The sequence below is a fragment of the Phaseolus vulgaris genome, chromosome 4, assembly GCF_000499845.2.
Source record: "Phaseolus vulgaris cultivar G19833 chromosome 4, P. vulgaris v2.0, whole genome shotgun sequence".
Taxonomy (NCBI): domain Eukaryota; kingdom Viridiplantae; phylum Streptophyta; class Magnoliopsida; order Fabales; family Fabaceae; genus Phaseolus; species Phaseolus vulgaris.
The window spans coordinates 39,279,306-39,295,733 of record NC_023756.2 but is presented as its reverse complement, the minus strand read 5'-3'; the positions used below and the strand labels follow the sequence as shown (position 1 = coordinate 39,295,733).

Below are 16,428 nucleotides of genomic sequence, written 5' to 3'. Positions count from 1 at the left end.
TACTAAATTTCTTTTAATCAATTCAATAATTGATATTAGTTCGATTCATCCCTCTCAATAATCTACATGATTTAACAGTCAAAGAAGTCAGGATGTTTATATAACATAGGTACATACCTTACATTTTTAAAAAAAATTATGCTCTCTCTATGAGTATTATTACGTCATAATGATTATTTACAAAAATAACAAACAAAAATAAATTTATCAAACTTAATATTTCTAATACAAAATTTGTTCATTTTAAAATATAGTTAATTATTTCATTCTGTTCTAATTTATTACAGCTATGCATTTTAAATATTTTACAAATTAATAACTTTATCTGTATATATATTTTAAAATATAATAGAACACCTAATTTAAACAAGGGATTTTTTTAATATAGTAAAAAATAAGACTTTTTTACTCAAATAGTACTATTTTCACTTTTATTTTCCCTCAAATAGTACCATTTTAACTTTTATTTCTTCATTCAGTACCCTTTTATTTTTATTTTCCTATCTAACATTGTTTATGACTTTTTTTTTCTCCAAATAACACTATTTCCACTTTTAAATATTTATAACATTATTGTGAATTTAAATATTTATAAAATTGAAATAGAAGAAAATTACAAATTTGAAAATTAAAAATTAAATATATAAAAATTTATGAAGAAATATCAATATAAAGAGAATGAAATAAAATATTTTATAGGTATTTTGATGTAAATAAATATTATGGGTAAAATAAATGTAAACCCTAAATCCTAGACCACAAACACTAAACCATAAACTCTAAATCCTAAAATCATAAACCAATAAATCCTAAACCCTAAGTCATAAACCAATAAACCCTAAATCATAAACCATAAACCATAAACCCTAAATAATAAACCATAAACCATAAAACATAGCCCTCAACCCTACGAAATTATAAAAAATATTATATAATCATATTTGTAACACCCCATAATTTACATATAACTATTACAATACCGGTTCTACATATTTCTATACAAGCTTACAGTTTTTCAAAATATTCCTAATACGTGATTAGGACATGATTAGCAGACAACCAATCCATTCCCAATATAACCTCCAAATCTTTTAGAGGTATACAAATCATGTTGATCTTGTATCTCTGCCCATCTATAATTACTGGACACTCAGCACACATGGAAGAAGTTACTATAATACCTTCTGTTGGTGTAGATACCACCTACTCAAATTCTAATTCTCGGACTGGCAACTTAAGTTTCTTAGCACAATCAAAAGATATAAAAGAATGGGTTGCCCCAGAATCAAACAATACAGATAATTGTGTTCCAAGGATAGAACAAATACCTCTAACAAGGCTATCAGACTGTGAAGCTTCAGCTCCACTAATAGCAAAAACTCTGCCAGCAGCTTTGGGTTTTTTTATTACTATTTTGTTGTACTTGCTGCACTCCGCCAGAATTTAGAGCTCCCAATTGGACACGACAGTCTTTTGTTGCATGACCATACCTGTGACATCTATCACATGTCACATTTGACACTGGATGAGGGCAAAATCTAACAACATGTGGCCCACCGCATCGAAAACATCTGAAACTAGGTGGTGATTGAGAACTGGGTCTTCCACTGCTATAAGATTGAGGTCTGAAATAAGGTTTCTTTCTATCTTCATATTTAGGCAAGCTTTTAGAAGGTCCTCCCACTTGAGGCTTAGCAAGTCTGCTACTACTTTTCAAACTCTCCACTACTTTTGCTTTCTGCACTAGGGCAGGGAAATCTTTAATGGACATAGGAATCACCACTTCTTTAAGTTCTTGCTTCAATCCAAACTCAAATTTTCTACATCTCCAAGCCTCAGTCATGGTCTGGGTGTAGAATCTAGCTAGGTGTTTGAACCTAGTAGCATATTCTGTGACTGAAAGATTTCCTTGTTCCAGCTGCATGAATTCAATTTCTTTTGCATACCTGACACTATCAGGAAAATACTCCTCTAAGAATCTTACTTTGAAGTTCTCCCAAGTAGCATCTTCACCTTTGTCTTCCATCATTTGCTTCATGCCTATCCACCAAAACTCAGCTTCTTCAATAAGCATATAGATGGCATAAGATAACTTTCTCTCTTCAGGGCATTGAGTAGCTTCAAAGATTCTTTCTATGTCTCTCACCCACTGGTCTGCTCCATCTGGATTTACCTTGCCATTAAATTTGGGTGGATTATGTCTCAGAAAATCCTCCAGACTATAGGTATGGGGTTGTTGATGAAGCTGAGATGCTTCTACTGCTAATCTAGTTGTTTCTAATTGATGAAGGGCGGCCTGATGCTGTTGTGCCATAGTAGCACTCTGTTGTTGCAAGGCTGTTCCATCATCTCTATTGCCCGAGCTAAGTTGGGCATATCTACTGGTGGTGAGGAGTAGGTGGTCTACGTGCCATCTACTAAGCACACAAAGAATTGGGTTAGAAATTACTAAAATTTCCAACTACATCTTTAAGACAAATTAACTTCAAAGAAATAATCATACGAAACAGGTAAAAACCAATCAAAACTTATCTCTAAAATGTACTCTAGCTACTAAGAATTAAGATAGAAAATAATCTTGATCTAGTCATGAGTGTGCACCCTCACCACTCTATCAAGATTCTTTTCATTCTTAATAATTTCATCTTTACTCATAACAACTAATTTGACTCAAACACAAACAAAATTTCAAGAAAAACAACTTTGTCAAACATCTTATTAAAAACTTTTAACTAAGTTTTGAGGCTAGACGTAAACAAAAATCTACACGCAGGAGAAACAGAATAAACTCACTACCATCAGGTTATCCTAAGGATGAACTGCTCTGATACCATTAAATGTAACACCCCATAATTTACATATAACTATTACAATACCGGTTCTACATATTTCTATACAAGCTTACAGTTTTTCAAAATATTCCTAATACGTGATTAGGACATATAGAAATACAAATATTTACAATATAAGTTTCAAAATCAACGCCTTAAAACTCTTCTGATCCTCAGACACCTGTAAGATCATCTGCTCGTGTACATAGTACAGTCATCGCAATTCAAACACAGCAAGAAAAGCAAGGGTAAGCTAGTGAAAATAAAATTTTATAATATACGCAATTAAATCAAAAGAGAAAACCAAGTTACATGATCAATTTCTCAAATTATACAATCTTCTTCAAATCCCATCATTTAAAACAATCACATAGATCTCACATGGATCTACACATCCAAGATATTCAACAAACAACATCTTCCGGAAGACCCGTATTAAGTAAGTCCTACCAGAGACTAACACCTGATCCAAAGATTACCAGCGAATCCAACAGAAAGGATCAGGATAAGTTCAATACAACCCAAGTCGTGCATCTCATATGTCACGGTGTGCATGAACTCCCCCATCAGCTTCTCACCACCTCATATCTTAGTCTATGTGACTTAGATCATCAGTGAAGCTCGGAGATCTCTGTTACCACATAGGCATCAATACTTAATACACAACAAACATCAGTCCATACATTATCCCAAATGTATGAATTCAATTCCATACTATCCCGTCATACAATATCATTCCAAACACGATCCACAACATTAAAAAACGTAATTAAAAAAAAAACAACACTTAAATATTAAACCATCAAAATATAATATTTTTACAAATTTAAATAATATATAAACAAACAACCCAATATATATAACACACAACATCCCTGCAAGAAAAATTGAATATTGGGACCACGTCCCTTCCGCATTCAGATCTTCTATCCTAGGGTGCTATAAAAATTTAAATTTAGCTTCCCTTACCTCAATTGCTTGCTTTCCAAACAACTTTTAGAATTTTATTCCCTACCGTTTGGATAAGCTTCAAGATTTATGGGCCTAATGCAAATTATCCAAACAGAACAAAAATTCAGTATATAATAGAATAAGTTGAGAGGATTAAACTTCTCAACTGACCCCACCAAGATTGATGACTAAATCCTAAGGAAAAACAGATAACAAAGGATATTTATAGTAAAAATGAACTTACTCTGTTTGAAAATTTGATTGGGTAGAAATGTTCCTTAACTCCTCTGCTACAGCGTGGTATGATCAGATTCTAAAATAGATGAAGATTGGGAGAGAAATTAAGAGAGAGGGAGAGAAGAGAATTGGAGAGAGAGAAAAAAGAAAAATGGTACTGTGAAGAATAATGTTTCTGTTGGTTTTAAAAAAAATGGGCATATTGTTACAATATTTGTTATTATAATTGATGACATATATTTATATATAACTCATTATTTACATAATCTTTCAATTTAAATATAATTTTCTTTCTTATTTTTTTATTTTAAAATTATAATTTATATATTTATTTTTTTATTAAATCTAATAATAAATTTATTCACTTAATCTTTTTTATTATTACATACATATCATCAATAAATAACTTAATTTTTATTTATAATTTTTTAAATCATTCAGTTAATATTTTTTTTATAAAATATCCAAACAATTTTATTTAAGTTTTACTATTACTTATTTTGATATCTTTTGTTTTAAATAAATATCAACTAATTTCATACAACATTATAATTTAGTATAATTTTTTCATCTGAATTTTATTATAAAAATATATTTAAAAATGTATTATAATTTATTCTCCACAATTCAAATTTACTATAATTATAAAAAAAAGCAAAATAATGTTACAATTTTACATTTATTTTATCCATATTATTTACTTACATTAAAATATTTATAAAATATTTTATTTCATTCTCGATATTTTTTCATAAATTTTTATATATTTAATTTTTAATTTTCAAAATTCAAATTTTCTTCTATTTCTGTTTTATAAATATTTAAATTAACTATAATTTTATAAATATTTAAAAGTCAAAATAATGGTATTTGAGAAAAAAAAAGAGAGAAACGGTGTTAAATAAAAAAATAAAAACGAAAAAAAAGAGTAAAAATAGTGTTATTTAAGAAAAAAGTTAAAACAATAAAGTAAAAACATACCATCGCATTAACAAAAATTAGTGACCGTGTCATTATAATTTTTTTTAATATCCAGACCAACACGCACAGCTTAATAGCTTACTTATTACTACAGAGCGTGCTGGAGAAGTATTGTAATTAGAAAACGAGTCTTTTTCTAAGGAGCGTTAGTTAGAGAGAGAGGGAGAGAAAACAAATTTGAAATGTCTATTATAAATTTTAACGGCTACTTCCTATTCTGCTTCTATTTCTTCTACTTATTCTCTTCTCTCTCTTTCTCTCTCTTCCAAATCAAAACATTTCTCTTCCCCCTTTCAAATTCTTCTGTTTCCTCTCTTTCTTACATTCTTTCGCTTTCTCTTTAATGGATTCGAAGCAACTCGATCGCGTGGGTCCAAAGGTTCGGGTCGTCTCCAGGATCCGCGGGTTTTCGGGTCCTGAGGCTAATTCGCAGCCTGGCACTGCCAGGACTGTGGACTGGATTTCGGTGAACCGCGAAAATTCGGATGATGTCTCTATCTCTTTCAGAGACCATACTAGGTACGTTTTAGGGTTTGAGTTGTGCGGTTTATGCTTTTGTGAGTTTTGTTTTATGCTTTTGTGAGTTTTGTTGATGGGGAGAATTGTAGTGAAAAGAAATTGATTGAATTCCAAGTTTTTGGGCATCTTGAAATATCTAATGTTTGAGTGATTAGAGTTTTCATTACTCATGGCATAGTAATTTAGTAATGCATCCTCTAAATCTTTTGAGGGTTTTTGTGGTTACTGAATTGTGTGATGTTTGGATGATTAGAATTTTGTTAGTCATGGCTGAATAGTAATATGCGCCTGGATGTTGAGGGTTTATGGTACTTCAATTGTGTAATGTTTCGAATTTGGGGATTGGACTGTGGTTCTTGAACTGTGTAATATTTGGACTTTGACTAATTAAGACTTCTCATGAGTCAGAGGTTAATCCTCACTAGTTGAAGGTTTGGGGGAAGCATCATTGTATGCAGCCTTACCCTTACATATGCAAAGAAGTTGTTTACTGGTTTGAAGTGATGACCAAATGATCACCAAGACAAAAGTATACCGTTCTACTCTTGAGGGTTTGTGGTTTTTCAGTTGTTTGGTGTTTGGGCAATTAGAGTTTTCATGAGCCATAGCTCAATAGTAATCCTTTCCCAAAACCTTGCTATGTGAAGGTTTGGGAAGGATCATTGAAAGCAGTCTTATCCTCACATAGCAACCTTAAGGTTACCATTGGTTCGTAAGTGCTTTTGGTTCTTAAGTTGTATGATGTTTGGGTATTTAGAGTTTTCATGAGCCATATCTGGTTATATCTGGTTAGTATAGTTCTCCAAAATCTCAAGGGTCTGTGGTTCTTGAATTGTGATGTTCGGAAAATTGAGCTTGAGTCATAGCTCAATAATAAAGGTTAAGTTGAGTGGAGTAAGACTAGGTATCATTTCTAGTAACTGTAGATTTGTAAGTACTCTTCAAACCCGTAAGTTTTCCCTGCCTTGAAAACACGGGGGCATCATTTCCTCTTCCTAATTTTTGTTGTTAAAAAAATTAGCTAAATATACAGTCCTAAATCTTGAAGGTTTGTGGTTCATGAATTGTGTAATGCTTGGAGGAATATAATTTTCATGATTCATTGCTGAATGGTAATATCAATACATCTTTTAAATATTAAGTTTAGGATGAAGAATAAAAAAATAGAAAGTGTATTTACAATCTTGTTGTGGTTTCTTGGGCTTGGCAAGTTGAATTGTCTTTATTTTCTTTTCCTTTTTTTCCCAATTTATTATGAATAATTTTCTTGTTGGATTGATTTGATGAACATGGGGTCATGGTACTCATTTGATTTAATTTTTGCTGTGTAGTCGTTATTTGGTGGACTATTGCTATAAGGAAGATGAAGACAGTGAAATGATATATTCAAGGGAGGTAAAGCCTCTTGTGTCTGCAGCTTTTGAAGGTCATAACAGTACTGTTATTGCACATGGAGCTAGGGGTAGTGGAAAGACCCACATAATTCAGGTTTGCCACACTTAGTCATTGTGCTTGTTTTCTTTTTTATTTTATTGGTTGGGGGAATGTTTTTTAAGATTTTTTATTTTTGATTTCTATGAAATTGCACTTTTTTGTGCTAACAATTACTCCTTTGTTATTGAAGGGCTCTGCTGAGAGTCCGGGTTTGGCAGTGCTTGCTATAGCTGAGTTTCTTTCCGTTGCTGAGAAAAATGGGAAATCCATAACTGTTTCTTTCTACGAGGTTGATCATCAGGATCGGGCCATGGATTTATTAAATCCAGAGAAGCCGCCAATCTTGGTTTTAGAAGATCGTGGCCGAATTCAGTTTAAAGGACTGACTCAGGTAGAAATCTATTTGACTATTTCTCTGCTGTCTCACTTTTTTAATCTAGCAACAGAAAGAAAATTCTAAAGATGGATCGTAGACAACTAATATGAGGCCTTAAATATAATGTTTTCATCTGCAGATTCCTGTGAAATCCGTCACTGAATTTCAGAATTTGTACTCCACTGCATGTTTTACCCTGAAGGGAGCTCCCAAAAAAGGTGTTCATGGAAGTCATATGGGATTGATTGTGCATGTCTTTTCCCAGAATGAAAGTACGAGAAGTATTGTGAGCAAAATGAATTTTGTTGACTTGACAGGTTATAATCTTTTATTTTTCTGGTTCCTTGAAATCACATTTAAAATTTTAAAATTTGACTTACTGTGTTATACATCTGTTGTTATCAGGTTATGAAGATTCTAGAAAGAAAAGTAGTGATGGCTCCCGCCTAATTGAGATTAACAAAATGAACAAGTCAATTTATGCATTATTGAATATTTGTCATGCTTTGAGTACAAATGAAAGTCGTATTCCCTATCGGGAAAGCAAGCTTACACGCATACTACAAGATTCTTTGAGGGGAACTAGTAAAATTTTATTGGTTTCATGCTTGGTAATTATGACTGATTTTGAGTTCAAAATTTCTTTCCACATTTTTTTTACAAGTAATTTTTCAAATTTAACTTTGATTTAGAACTAATTTTCTTTTCTGTATTTTGAATTTAGAACCCATCATTTTGCCAAGACACTATTTACATGGTAAGCTTGGCATCACGGTCATGTCATCGGATTCATCATCAGACATCCTTAGATTCCACCAAGAAAAATGTTAGTTCAGCAAAACAGATGGTGAATTCTCATATGAAACAGATACCTAAAAGTGTTTCTGGGACGGCAAAGAAATTGCATGGTTCTTCTAAACTACTTGAAAAAAATGTTGTTTCTAAGAAGTCTGCAATGAAAGGAAGGTTTGTACTGAGGCTCTGTACATATTTTATTAGGTTTGGTTATTTGTATTTTTATCAAATTATGGATATTGACTTTGTCTTATTAAAGGAAATTGTTTGATAAAGCTAGCCATTCCGTTGCTAAGGTTGAGAAGGTAACTTTCTTCTTTTCTAATTACTATATTGTTCTTTCCGCTTTATGTTTTCTAGAGGACATGGAAATGCAAGTATGTAGACGAGATAAATACTAGTCTGAAGATTTGAAATTAAACTTGGAAGTCATAATAATCAAATGTTTTAGGACAGTTGTTAGAAATATTTAGTTAGAAGGAATTTATATTAAGACTCAGTTTATCCGATCATAAATGGTTGTGATCTAGGCAAGGTCATTATTGTCATGTAAAAATTCGACCATTGAAAAGGTAAAGATTAAAATTTTATTAAAAATTAGGACATTTTTGAGGTGGAGTTAAAACACTGTACAATTGTGTTTTAATTAATGGATAGTTGTATTTTTTTTGACAGGAAATTTCTGTTACTGATATTTCTCAAGCATCAAAGCCTTTGACGGTAATAATACATCTTTCATGTTTTTTATACTGTTGACAAACAAATTAGGAAGCTCAATGCATGATTTGGTGGCTAACACAGGATATCCCATTATGTGAGACTGGAAATCATGTCGTATTCAACTCTGGAATGGAAATGGTAATGAATAATTTACCTTAAATCCTAGCATGAATTATAAAATGAATACATCTTAGTTTTATTGGAGCCTGACAAATGTTTTATTTATGAAGGATGACTCATTTGCAAAAGCTAGTCAGAACATGAAACTTTATCCGACGTTGGAAAATGTAATGATATGAACGCATCTACAATTGAAATATGTTTAGATTTTCTTTCAACCAGTACAATTTGTAGAGTTAGTCATGATATGTGTTCTCAACTCTACAGGGTGATTCATCTTTGAACGCTAGCAGTGAAGTGGAATTCAATCCCCTAGAAGTTAAGGTAATTTTGTAAATGTTATCACATCTTCCCTTTTTTTTCAGTCGGACTTTCTTAAAATATACCGAAACCTTTCTGTTACTTAAATGTTAATTTGGTTGATAGATGTGTATTTAATAATGTTCTTGTTTGTGTGGTCACATAGGATATTTTGGTGGATGTAGAGGATGGTCAGAAGGAGCATAATACCCCTTGTGTCAGTAATTGCTCAATAATAGTTCAGAAAGGTTGGTGATTTGATAAACCATACAGAGTGATAAATCATAAATCTCTTACTAATAGTATGATACATGTCTCTATTAATTTTTAATTTCCATCTTTGTCATTTACAGACCATAGCTCATCACCCATTAGCTCACCACCCATTAGCTCACAGTTGCGTGATCTTTCTAATAGTCTTAAACTTACAATGTTGTGTTCTTCAACTTCGTCGTACATGCAAATATCAGAGAAGGAACTCATTCCAGTTGGTAGTGTAGAACCAAAAACTCCTACAATTGCTCAAAACAGGAGCATTAACCGATTGGATGAAATGAATGGCAAAAGTCCCTGGGAGACATTCAACATGCGAGGTTCTGGAATGAAGGTTTGATCTATTCATCATATTGTCAAGTGACTATATTTTATTTGTCAAGTGACTGTATCTTATTTCATGTTCTTCACTTATAAATACAATTTATTTATTTCCATTACAGAATTCTATTGTTCAAGAATACCTAAGATTTCTGAACACAGCTGAAAAGTAAGATTCTGCCGTGCTTGTATTTTTTTAGAAATAAAATGCATATATTTTTTCTTGAGAATCTCACTGATTTATTTCTTTTTGCTCTTTTTTTAATATACTCTGAATGCAAACAGGAGCGAATTAAAAAGATTGAAGGTAAGGAACATTTCACCTTTTATCAAAACCTTAGGATGATGTTCTTTAAATCTTGTATTAACTTTTTTCTTGCAGGGAATTGGAGAAAAGAGAGCTACCTCCATACTCGAATTTAGAGAAGAATCTCCCGAACCTTTCAAAACTGTATGTCATTCAAAAAAAATTCTCTTGATAATTTTTTACAAGCATAGTAATGCTGCTTAGATGAGTTTACATACCTAACAATTTTTTGTTTCCGTTTATGTGAATCAATTTTTTTCAAATAGCTGGATGATTTAAAGGACATAGGACTCTCGACAAAGCAGGTAACATTCTCTTCAAACAATTGAATTTGTTTTCGATTTGATACAATTGAGTTTGTTTTCGATTTGATTATGATGGTTAATGTGAAAAATATCTAAAAGTTATTTTAAACGTGTTTTGTTTTATTATACAGATTAAGGAAATGATGAAGAATGAGATTGGAGAGCTTTTCAATGAACTGTAAATGCATTTGAATTTGTGCTTAGTATTCAAAGGATATTGTATTGGCAACCTAAAGTTGCCTCTTAATGATGTAATCTTATCCTTATCCTGATATGTCAAGATACATATTTGAATGTAAAAATAATATTTTTTTAAAATTGTTATGAAAATATTTTTTTATCCATGCTTGTAAGCAAAATCAAATTATTGTTTCAAGTAAAATAATAAATTATTCAAATAATTTTTACAAAATACCAACCAAAAAACATCTTTTTACACAAGCTGCTTTTATATTACAGTTCGTAATTGATAAAAAAATAATAATTATGAGATTTTCTAGTGTACTTCTCCAAATCATTCTTTACCAATATTATTGTACGTGAGAAATGATTTGTTCTTGATTAAATCAAGGTCAAATTTAATTGCAACTTTTATAAAATGATACTTTTTTTATTAATTAAAAAATTGTTTATTAGAAAAGTCTAGCTTTGAACATAATTACAAATTCCTTAACATATTTCTAATTTCTAAAAATAAAATAAAATATATCTAATTAATTCGAGAAGTTTCCTATACGAAGAGACACAAGGATATCAATGAAAAAACTTATTCTTCTAATATATCATGAAAATAAAAATAATATCAATTCTATTACATGGTCAATGGAATGTTTGTATACAGTAAGAATAATTAAGAATATCAATTGCTTTATATAATATAGGAAATAACTAAACAAAATATCATCAAGTGTCATTATCAATGTGTTAATTATGTAGCACTAATAATAGTACTAACTTTATCTTAGTCTTCCCAAAATCAAATTTGAACAAAATAAGTCATGACCTATAAGCAAGGCTATGACTTCGAACAAATCCCAAATCAAATGTAACTAAAAATTAATTTTGTCTTTCCATAAAAAAACTACATCTCCTTTATAACATTCATCACTCATTTTTAATTCATAACACTTGTCTTGGAATGAAAATTTTCTTCTTTCATATATATGATTAGTGAGTTGTTGGTCCCAAAACTTTATTTCTAAATTAGTTTTTTTTTCCTAAACTTTATTGTTACACATCAAAATCATACCAAAACTTATTTCATCAAAAATTTAAATTTAAATTAAAACAAGAGTATTGCTATCATATAATATAAACTATACTTACTTAGTAGGTCAACTAAAAGACACAACTTAAATAACGAGATTAATTAAGTGAAAAAAAATTTAGAAATCACACTAAAAGAACTCGGGATTATAATAAAACGAAGTTTAATGGTTGAATTAACTTTTAATTAAAATTTAAAAAAATAGATTTTCTCTTTATAAGGTAAGCCATTGGCATAGTAATTTTACAACTCAGTGTTCCAATTCTGGAATTTGTTTATATATACTAGCGGAAACACAGGCGCTACAGTGTATGTGTAATTTCCTTCTTCTGTTCAACTTCTACGATAATAGAAATTTAACATACATGTATAAATTTTTTTGGATGAGTCGAAATTGAAAAACAAAAATTAACATGTAAAAAAATGATAATTTGATTAATCAACATTTTTTTCTCATATTGTTTGAGTTTCTCTTCTCCAAGTTTTTCCTTTTCTTTCACTGGTGGTTTTTGAATGGGAGAGTACGATGTTGTTCATGTTAAGGTGGATAAAAAATAATGATGGTGGTTTTACCAAAGAATAGAGTTGTTTGAAATGGAGTGAAGAGAGTGTTTGGTGTTATTTTATTTTATACATCAGATTTAGTGTGGCAATGGAGGATTGAGGGTGGCAGTATGCTCTCTTTATTTTGGTTGTTGACTAAATAAGGAAGTAAGAAAGAGTAGAGAGTTAGTTTACATCACATAACATTAATTAAAAAAATAAAAAATAATTTAAAAATTAAAAAATGTAATTTTACTTTTTAAATAATTCATATGAAATGACAAAATAGTTCACTGTACTAATAAAATGAAATATATTAAATAAGGGTAGAATCAGAAAAAATTTGTGTTCACCATAAACGATTATAAGAAGGAATCCCCTTTTATATATAGGTATAGATTCAAAACAATTAAATAATACTACTTGAATTTGAATTTGAAGTTACTATTTTCAAAGTTTATATTTTTAAGGAATTATATTAAAGTTAAATTTTTCAGTCAAATAAATTTATACAATAAATAAAACAATCATAAATTTAAGAAAACAAGAGAGAAATTAAAGACAACATATCATTAATCAATTCTACTGTTAATTAACTAAAATAAATTGTCATGACCAGTTCTCGGTCATTGACTCAGAGGCTGACCTCAGACGTCGCACTCCGATACTTGGCAATAGAAGAGGGTCACGCGAAGTGGGACCCAAACGCATGCCAAGGAGTCGGTCAGTCTTTGAGATTGCTACCCTAAGCCTGATGTCGGAGATCGATATCGGACCTCACCAGTAGAGGGAGAAGATCGGACATCGGCCGTCAAGATGAAGAGAAAGCCCCGTAAGGTGGGCCCTAGAATTTCGTGAAGATAACAGCTAAAGACAAGAGATGTATGAGAAATCTAAGGCTCGAGGGATCCATGCATGTGGATGTGTGACGCATGAAGGCGCATCATCATGGGTAATCCTAGGAGGCGTAAGGGCCCAGCAGAATTAGGGTTTCCAGAGAAGTTGCATGCATGGCACGTGGATACTTAGGGCACCCACGAAACAGATGGCGTTGGATATTAGGTGCACCAAGTTGGAACCTAGGCGGCCACTCTGATGATTCGTTGCACTCCAGTTAAAGGAAGTTCATGTGCCAGATACGCGGAGATTGCGCAATAGCGGCACAAGGATACCTTCCAAGGAATCCTAGACAGTGGTAACAGAACATAGGTAAACCCTAGTTTCAACCTATATAAAGGGTGCTAAGAACCCTAGTGAGGTACGTAGCTTTTGAGACTAAAGCTATTTTATACACTTGATGTTCTTTGCCCTAATACTGACTTGAGCGTCGAAGTGCAAACGCCCGCTAGGGCGCCCCTTTGTCTTTGCAGGTGAGAAGTTTCTTGGTGGAGAAGTCACGATTCTTAGGTAAGAATAAAGGGCCAAAGTAGCCGTAGAAGATTACCAGCGACGCAAGTCAACCGGACAGAACATTTGGTGCCCATTGTGGGGCCCGTTAAAATAAGGTCCCACTCACAATCACGATCATGAACACCGCACTGCCAACAACGTCCCTAGGCCCAAAGGTCTCCTTCACAGGAGCAGAAGACCCGGAGGCCCACCTTACGACATTTCACACCCAGATGATGCTCATCGACAGCTCTGACGCCGTCTACTGTAAGATGCTGATGAGCACCCTATCAGGCGCGACATTAGAATAGTTCATCAGCCTCCCCGACGGACACATTACTGGTTTCGATCAATTTGCCACACTGTTTAGGGAACAATATCTGGTTAACAAAGCCCTCACCCGACTCTCCTACGACGTTTTTGATGTCAAACAGTACCAGGGGGAATCCATGAAGGACTACCTGAACAGGTTTGCAATTCAAGTGGTCTGCCTGAAGCCCACCGATGACGTTATGATAGTTCATGCCTTTGTCAAGGGAATGCTACCAGGACCCTTCAGCGAATCACTATTGAGGGTCTACCCGACGACGTTCACAGAGATTCGACGCTGCGCGCTAGCCCACATCGCCGTAGATGATCGCGTAACGCAGAAACAGGGTCTCGTACCCCCTGTCCGGCCAAAGGCAGCCACCCGACCCCCGTCTCTGAGAGTTCATGAAACAACAACAGAAAAGAAGGGACCGGAGAAACCCTATGAACGGACCCCAAGGGGGGCACGAACCAGACGAGATCCTCCCCCAAAACATAACTTTCGGTTGGGGCTCCAGGAGTTGATCGCTATTCCCAACATAGCGGCAAGGTTAAAGATACCAGCAAAGACTGACCGAAAGATGGGCCCCAATAAGAACGCTTGGTGTGAATTCCATCAAGCGAATGACCACCTTATATGGAACTGCCTAGCCCTGACCCATCAACTAGACGAGTTGGTAAAAAGCGGGTTCCTAAAGGACTACCTACAAGAAGAAACGGACGATCAGACATTGGTGGCGACAGGAGTGGATCAGGGGCACGAAGTTCCTATTCATGGAGAGGTAAACACTATCTCGGGGGGTTTCTTAAGAGAGGGGTGTACCTCCCAGGCAACGATAGAAACACGACAGATTGATCTCGCTCCCGATGTCGACCTCACCTTCACGGAAGCCGATCTCCAAGGCGTCGTACCTCACGATAACGACCCGATGGTGATCTCCCTAATCACCGTTGGAAGAAGGGTACGCCATGTCCTTGTAGATCAAGGAAGTTCAGCTAATGTCATGTTCTTAACAACCTTCAATCGTCTACAATTGTTCGTGGACTAGCTGAAACCCTATATCGGACGTTTGCACGAATTTGCTGGGAACGAGGTAGAGGTTTGTGGGTACATTGAGCTAAGTACCATGTTCGCGGACAACCTGTCTTCACGCACCACCAAAATCAGGTACCTTGTTATCGATGCCCCCTCAACTTACAATATACTATTGGGAAGGCCAACTTTGAACAATTTGAAGGTCGTTCCATCCACTAGACACATGAAAGTGAAGATGCCCTCCCTCGAGGGAGCAATGATCACCATTAAGTCCGATCATGATGTGATTCCACTAGCCATATAGAGAATGATTCTTGACATTCTTAGGAATCACCTTGAGCTGGACATTATTGAGGCACTTTTCTTAGAGTTGGATCATTGTTCTAAGACAAGAACTCACCAAAAACTAGTACCAAATCCCAAACTCATTTGGATGTTCCACATATTGTCAAATTGAATCAACAAAGAGAGGTAAAATTAAAACACACCGAACAGAAAAGGATGATAAGCAAACTGAATCGAACAAAGTGAAATTAAAAGGCAAAGAACAGAAAAATAGGTGCTGGAAAACAAGAACAGCCGAACCAAAACAACAAGACAACAAGCTAGAACTAGGAATTAACAAAGAAGAAAGGAAGGAGAGAAGAATTGCTCATGAAGATGGATGAATGATGGATGATCTCGCCACTAGAAGTGTGGATGCTCCTAGATGAGAGTGTTGCCGCCACTTGAGGACACCATGGATCCTTCAAGATAAGACTAGAGAAGAAGACTCAAAAGCTCCCCAATGCTCACTCCAATTTTGAGTATAGTTTCTTTAGATAAATTCAAATCTAAATTTTACAAAGAGAGCACCTCTATTTATAGCCTAAGGTGCTGAAAATGCAAGCTAAACCAATTCAAATTTCCCTCCTAAAGCAAGCTAAAATCGGCGCCTATTTCAAGTCATGAGGAAGGTGTGACTCCTTCCTTCACTTTGGCACCTCCTATTCTACTTCTACACCTATCTACTAACACACACCCCCTAAAGCTCCTAACTAAAGCCTCAAAAGATGCTATAACAATAGAGGTTTCTAAAGTTTCCCTCTAAGCACCTTTAACTAAAGAAATTACAAAAAGAGAAAATAAATGTCCTCTAGCTCCTAAAGCTTTAAACATGCTTCTTGTAAGCCTTTGAGGTGGACTTTGACCTCCATGGGCGTCTTCTATTTGTGCCTCCACCTCTTCTTGATCTTGTTGATTGGCCTCTATGTTCTCTTGATCTTGATCTCCATCAGATCAGGAAGAGGCTAAGAGGTGCTATGAAAACAGTTTAAAAATAATGGGAGGAATATTCTCTGTCACGTCCAGACCATCAAAGGAAGATGGAGTGAACCAAGAAGAGATCGTCCGGAAAAATCGACCCGAGCCCGCC

The 16,428-nt window shown here is 33.8% G+C and overlaps 1 protein-coding gene across 1 annotated transcript; it reads left to right on the top strand.

The window, feature by feature from the left end:
- Positions 1-5,075: 5,075 nt before the first annotated feature.
- Positions 5,076-10,814, top strand: LOC137837617 (kinesin-like protein KIN-10C). Its single transcript, XM_068646670.1, has 18 exons — positions 5,076-5,519; positions 6,851-7,007; positions 7,144-7,344; positions 7,469-7,646; positions 7,735-7,940; positions 8,054-8,295; positions 8,384-8,429; positions 8,800-8,844; positions 8,926-8,982; positions 9,075-9,131; positions 9,232-9,288; positions 9,431-9,512; positions 9,618-9,871; positions 9,981-10,027; positions 10,144-10,165; positions 10,241-10,309; positions 10,432-10,470; positions 10,602-10,814. Exons 1-18 carry the CDS (start codon positions 5,344-5,346, stop codon positions 10,650-10,652), a joined length of 1,986 nt encoding a protein of 661 aa, XP_068502771.1. The 5' UTR covers positions 5,076-5,343; the 3' UTR covers positions 10,653-10,814.
- Positions 10,815-16,428: the final 5,614 nt, after the last annotated feature.

Bases quoted from the DNA above. Each gene is read 5' to 3' on its own strand.
- LOC137837617 (XM_068646670.1), top strand. From the start codon at position 5,344: ATGGATTCGAAGCAACTCGATCGCGTGGGTCCAAAGGTTCGGGTCGTC. The intron at 7,008-7,143 runs GTTTGCCACACT...TTGTTATTGAAG, and splicing joins GAAAGACCCACATAATTCAG to GGCTCTGCTGAGAGTCCGGG. The intron at 9,872-9,980 runs GTTTGATCTATT...TTTCCATTACAG, and splicing joins TGCGAGGTTCTGGAATGAAG to AATTCTATTGTTCAAGAATA.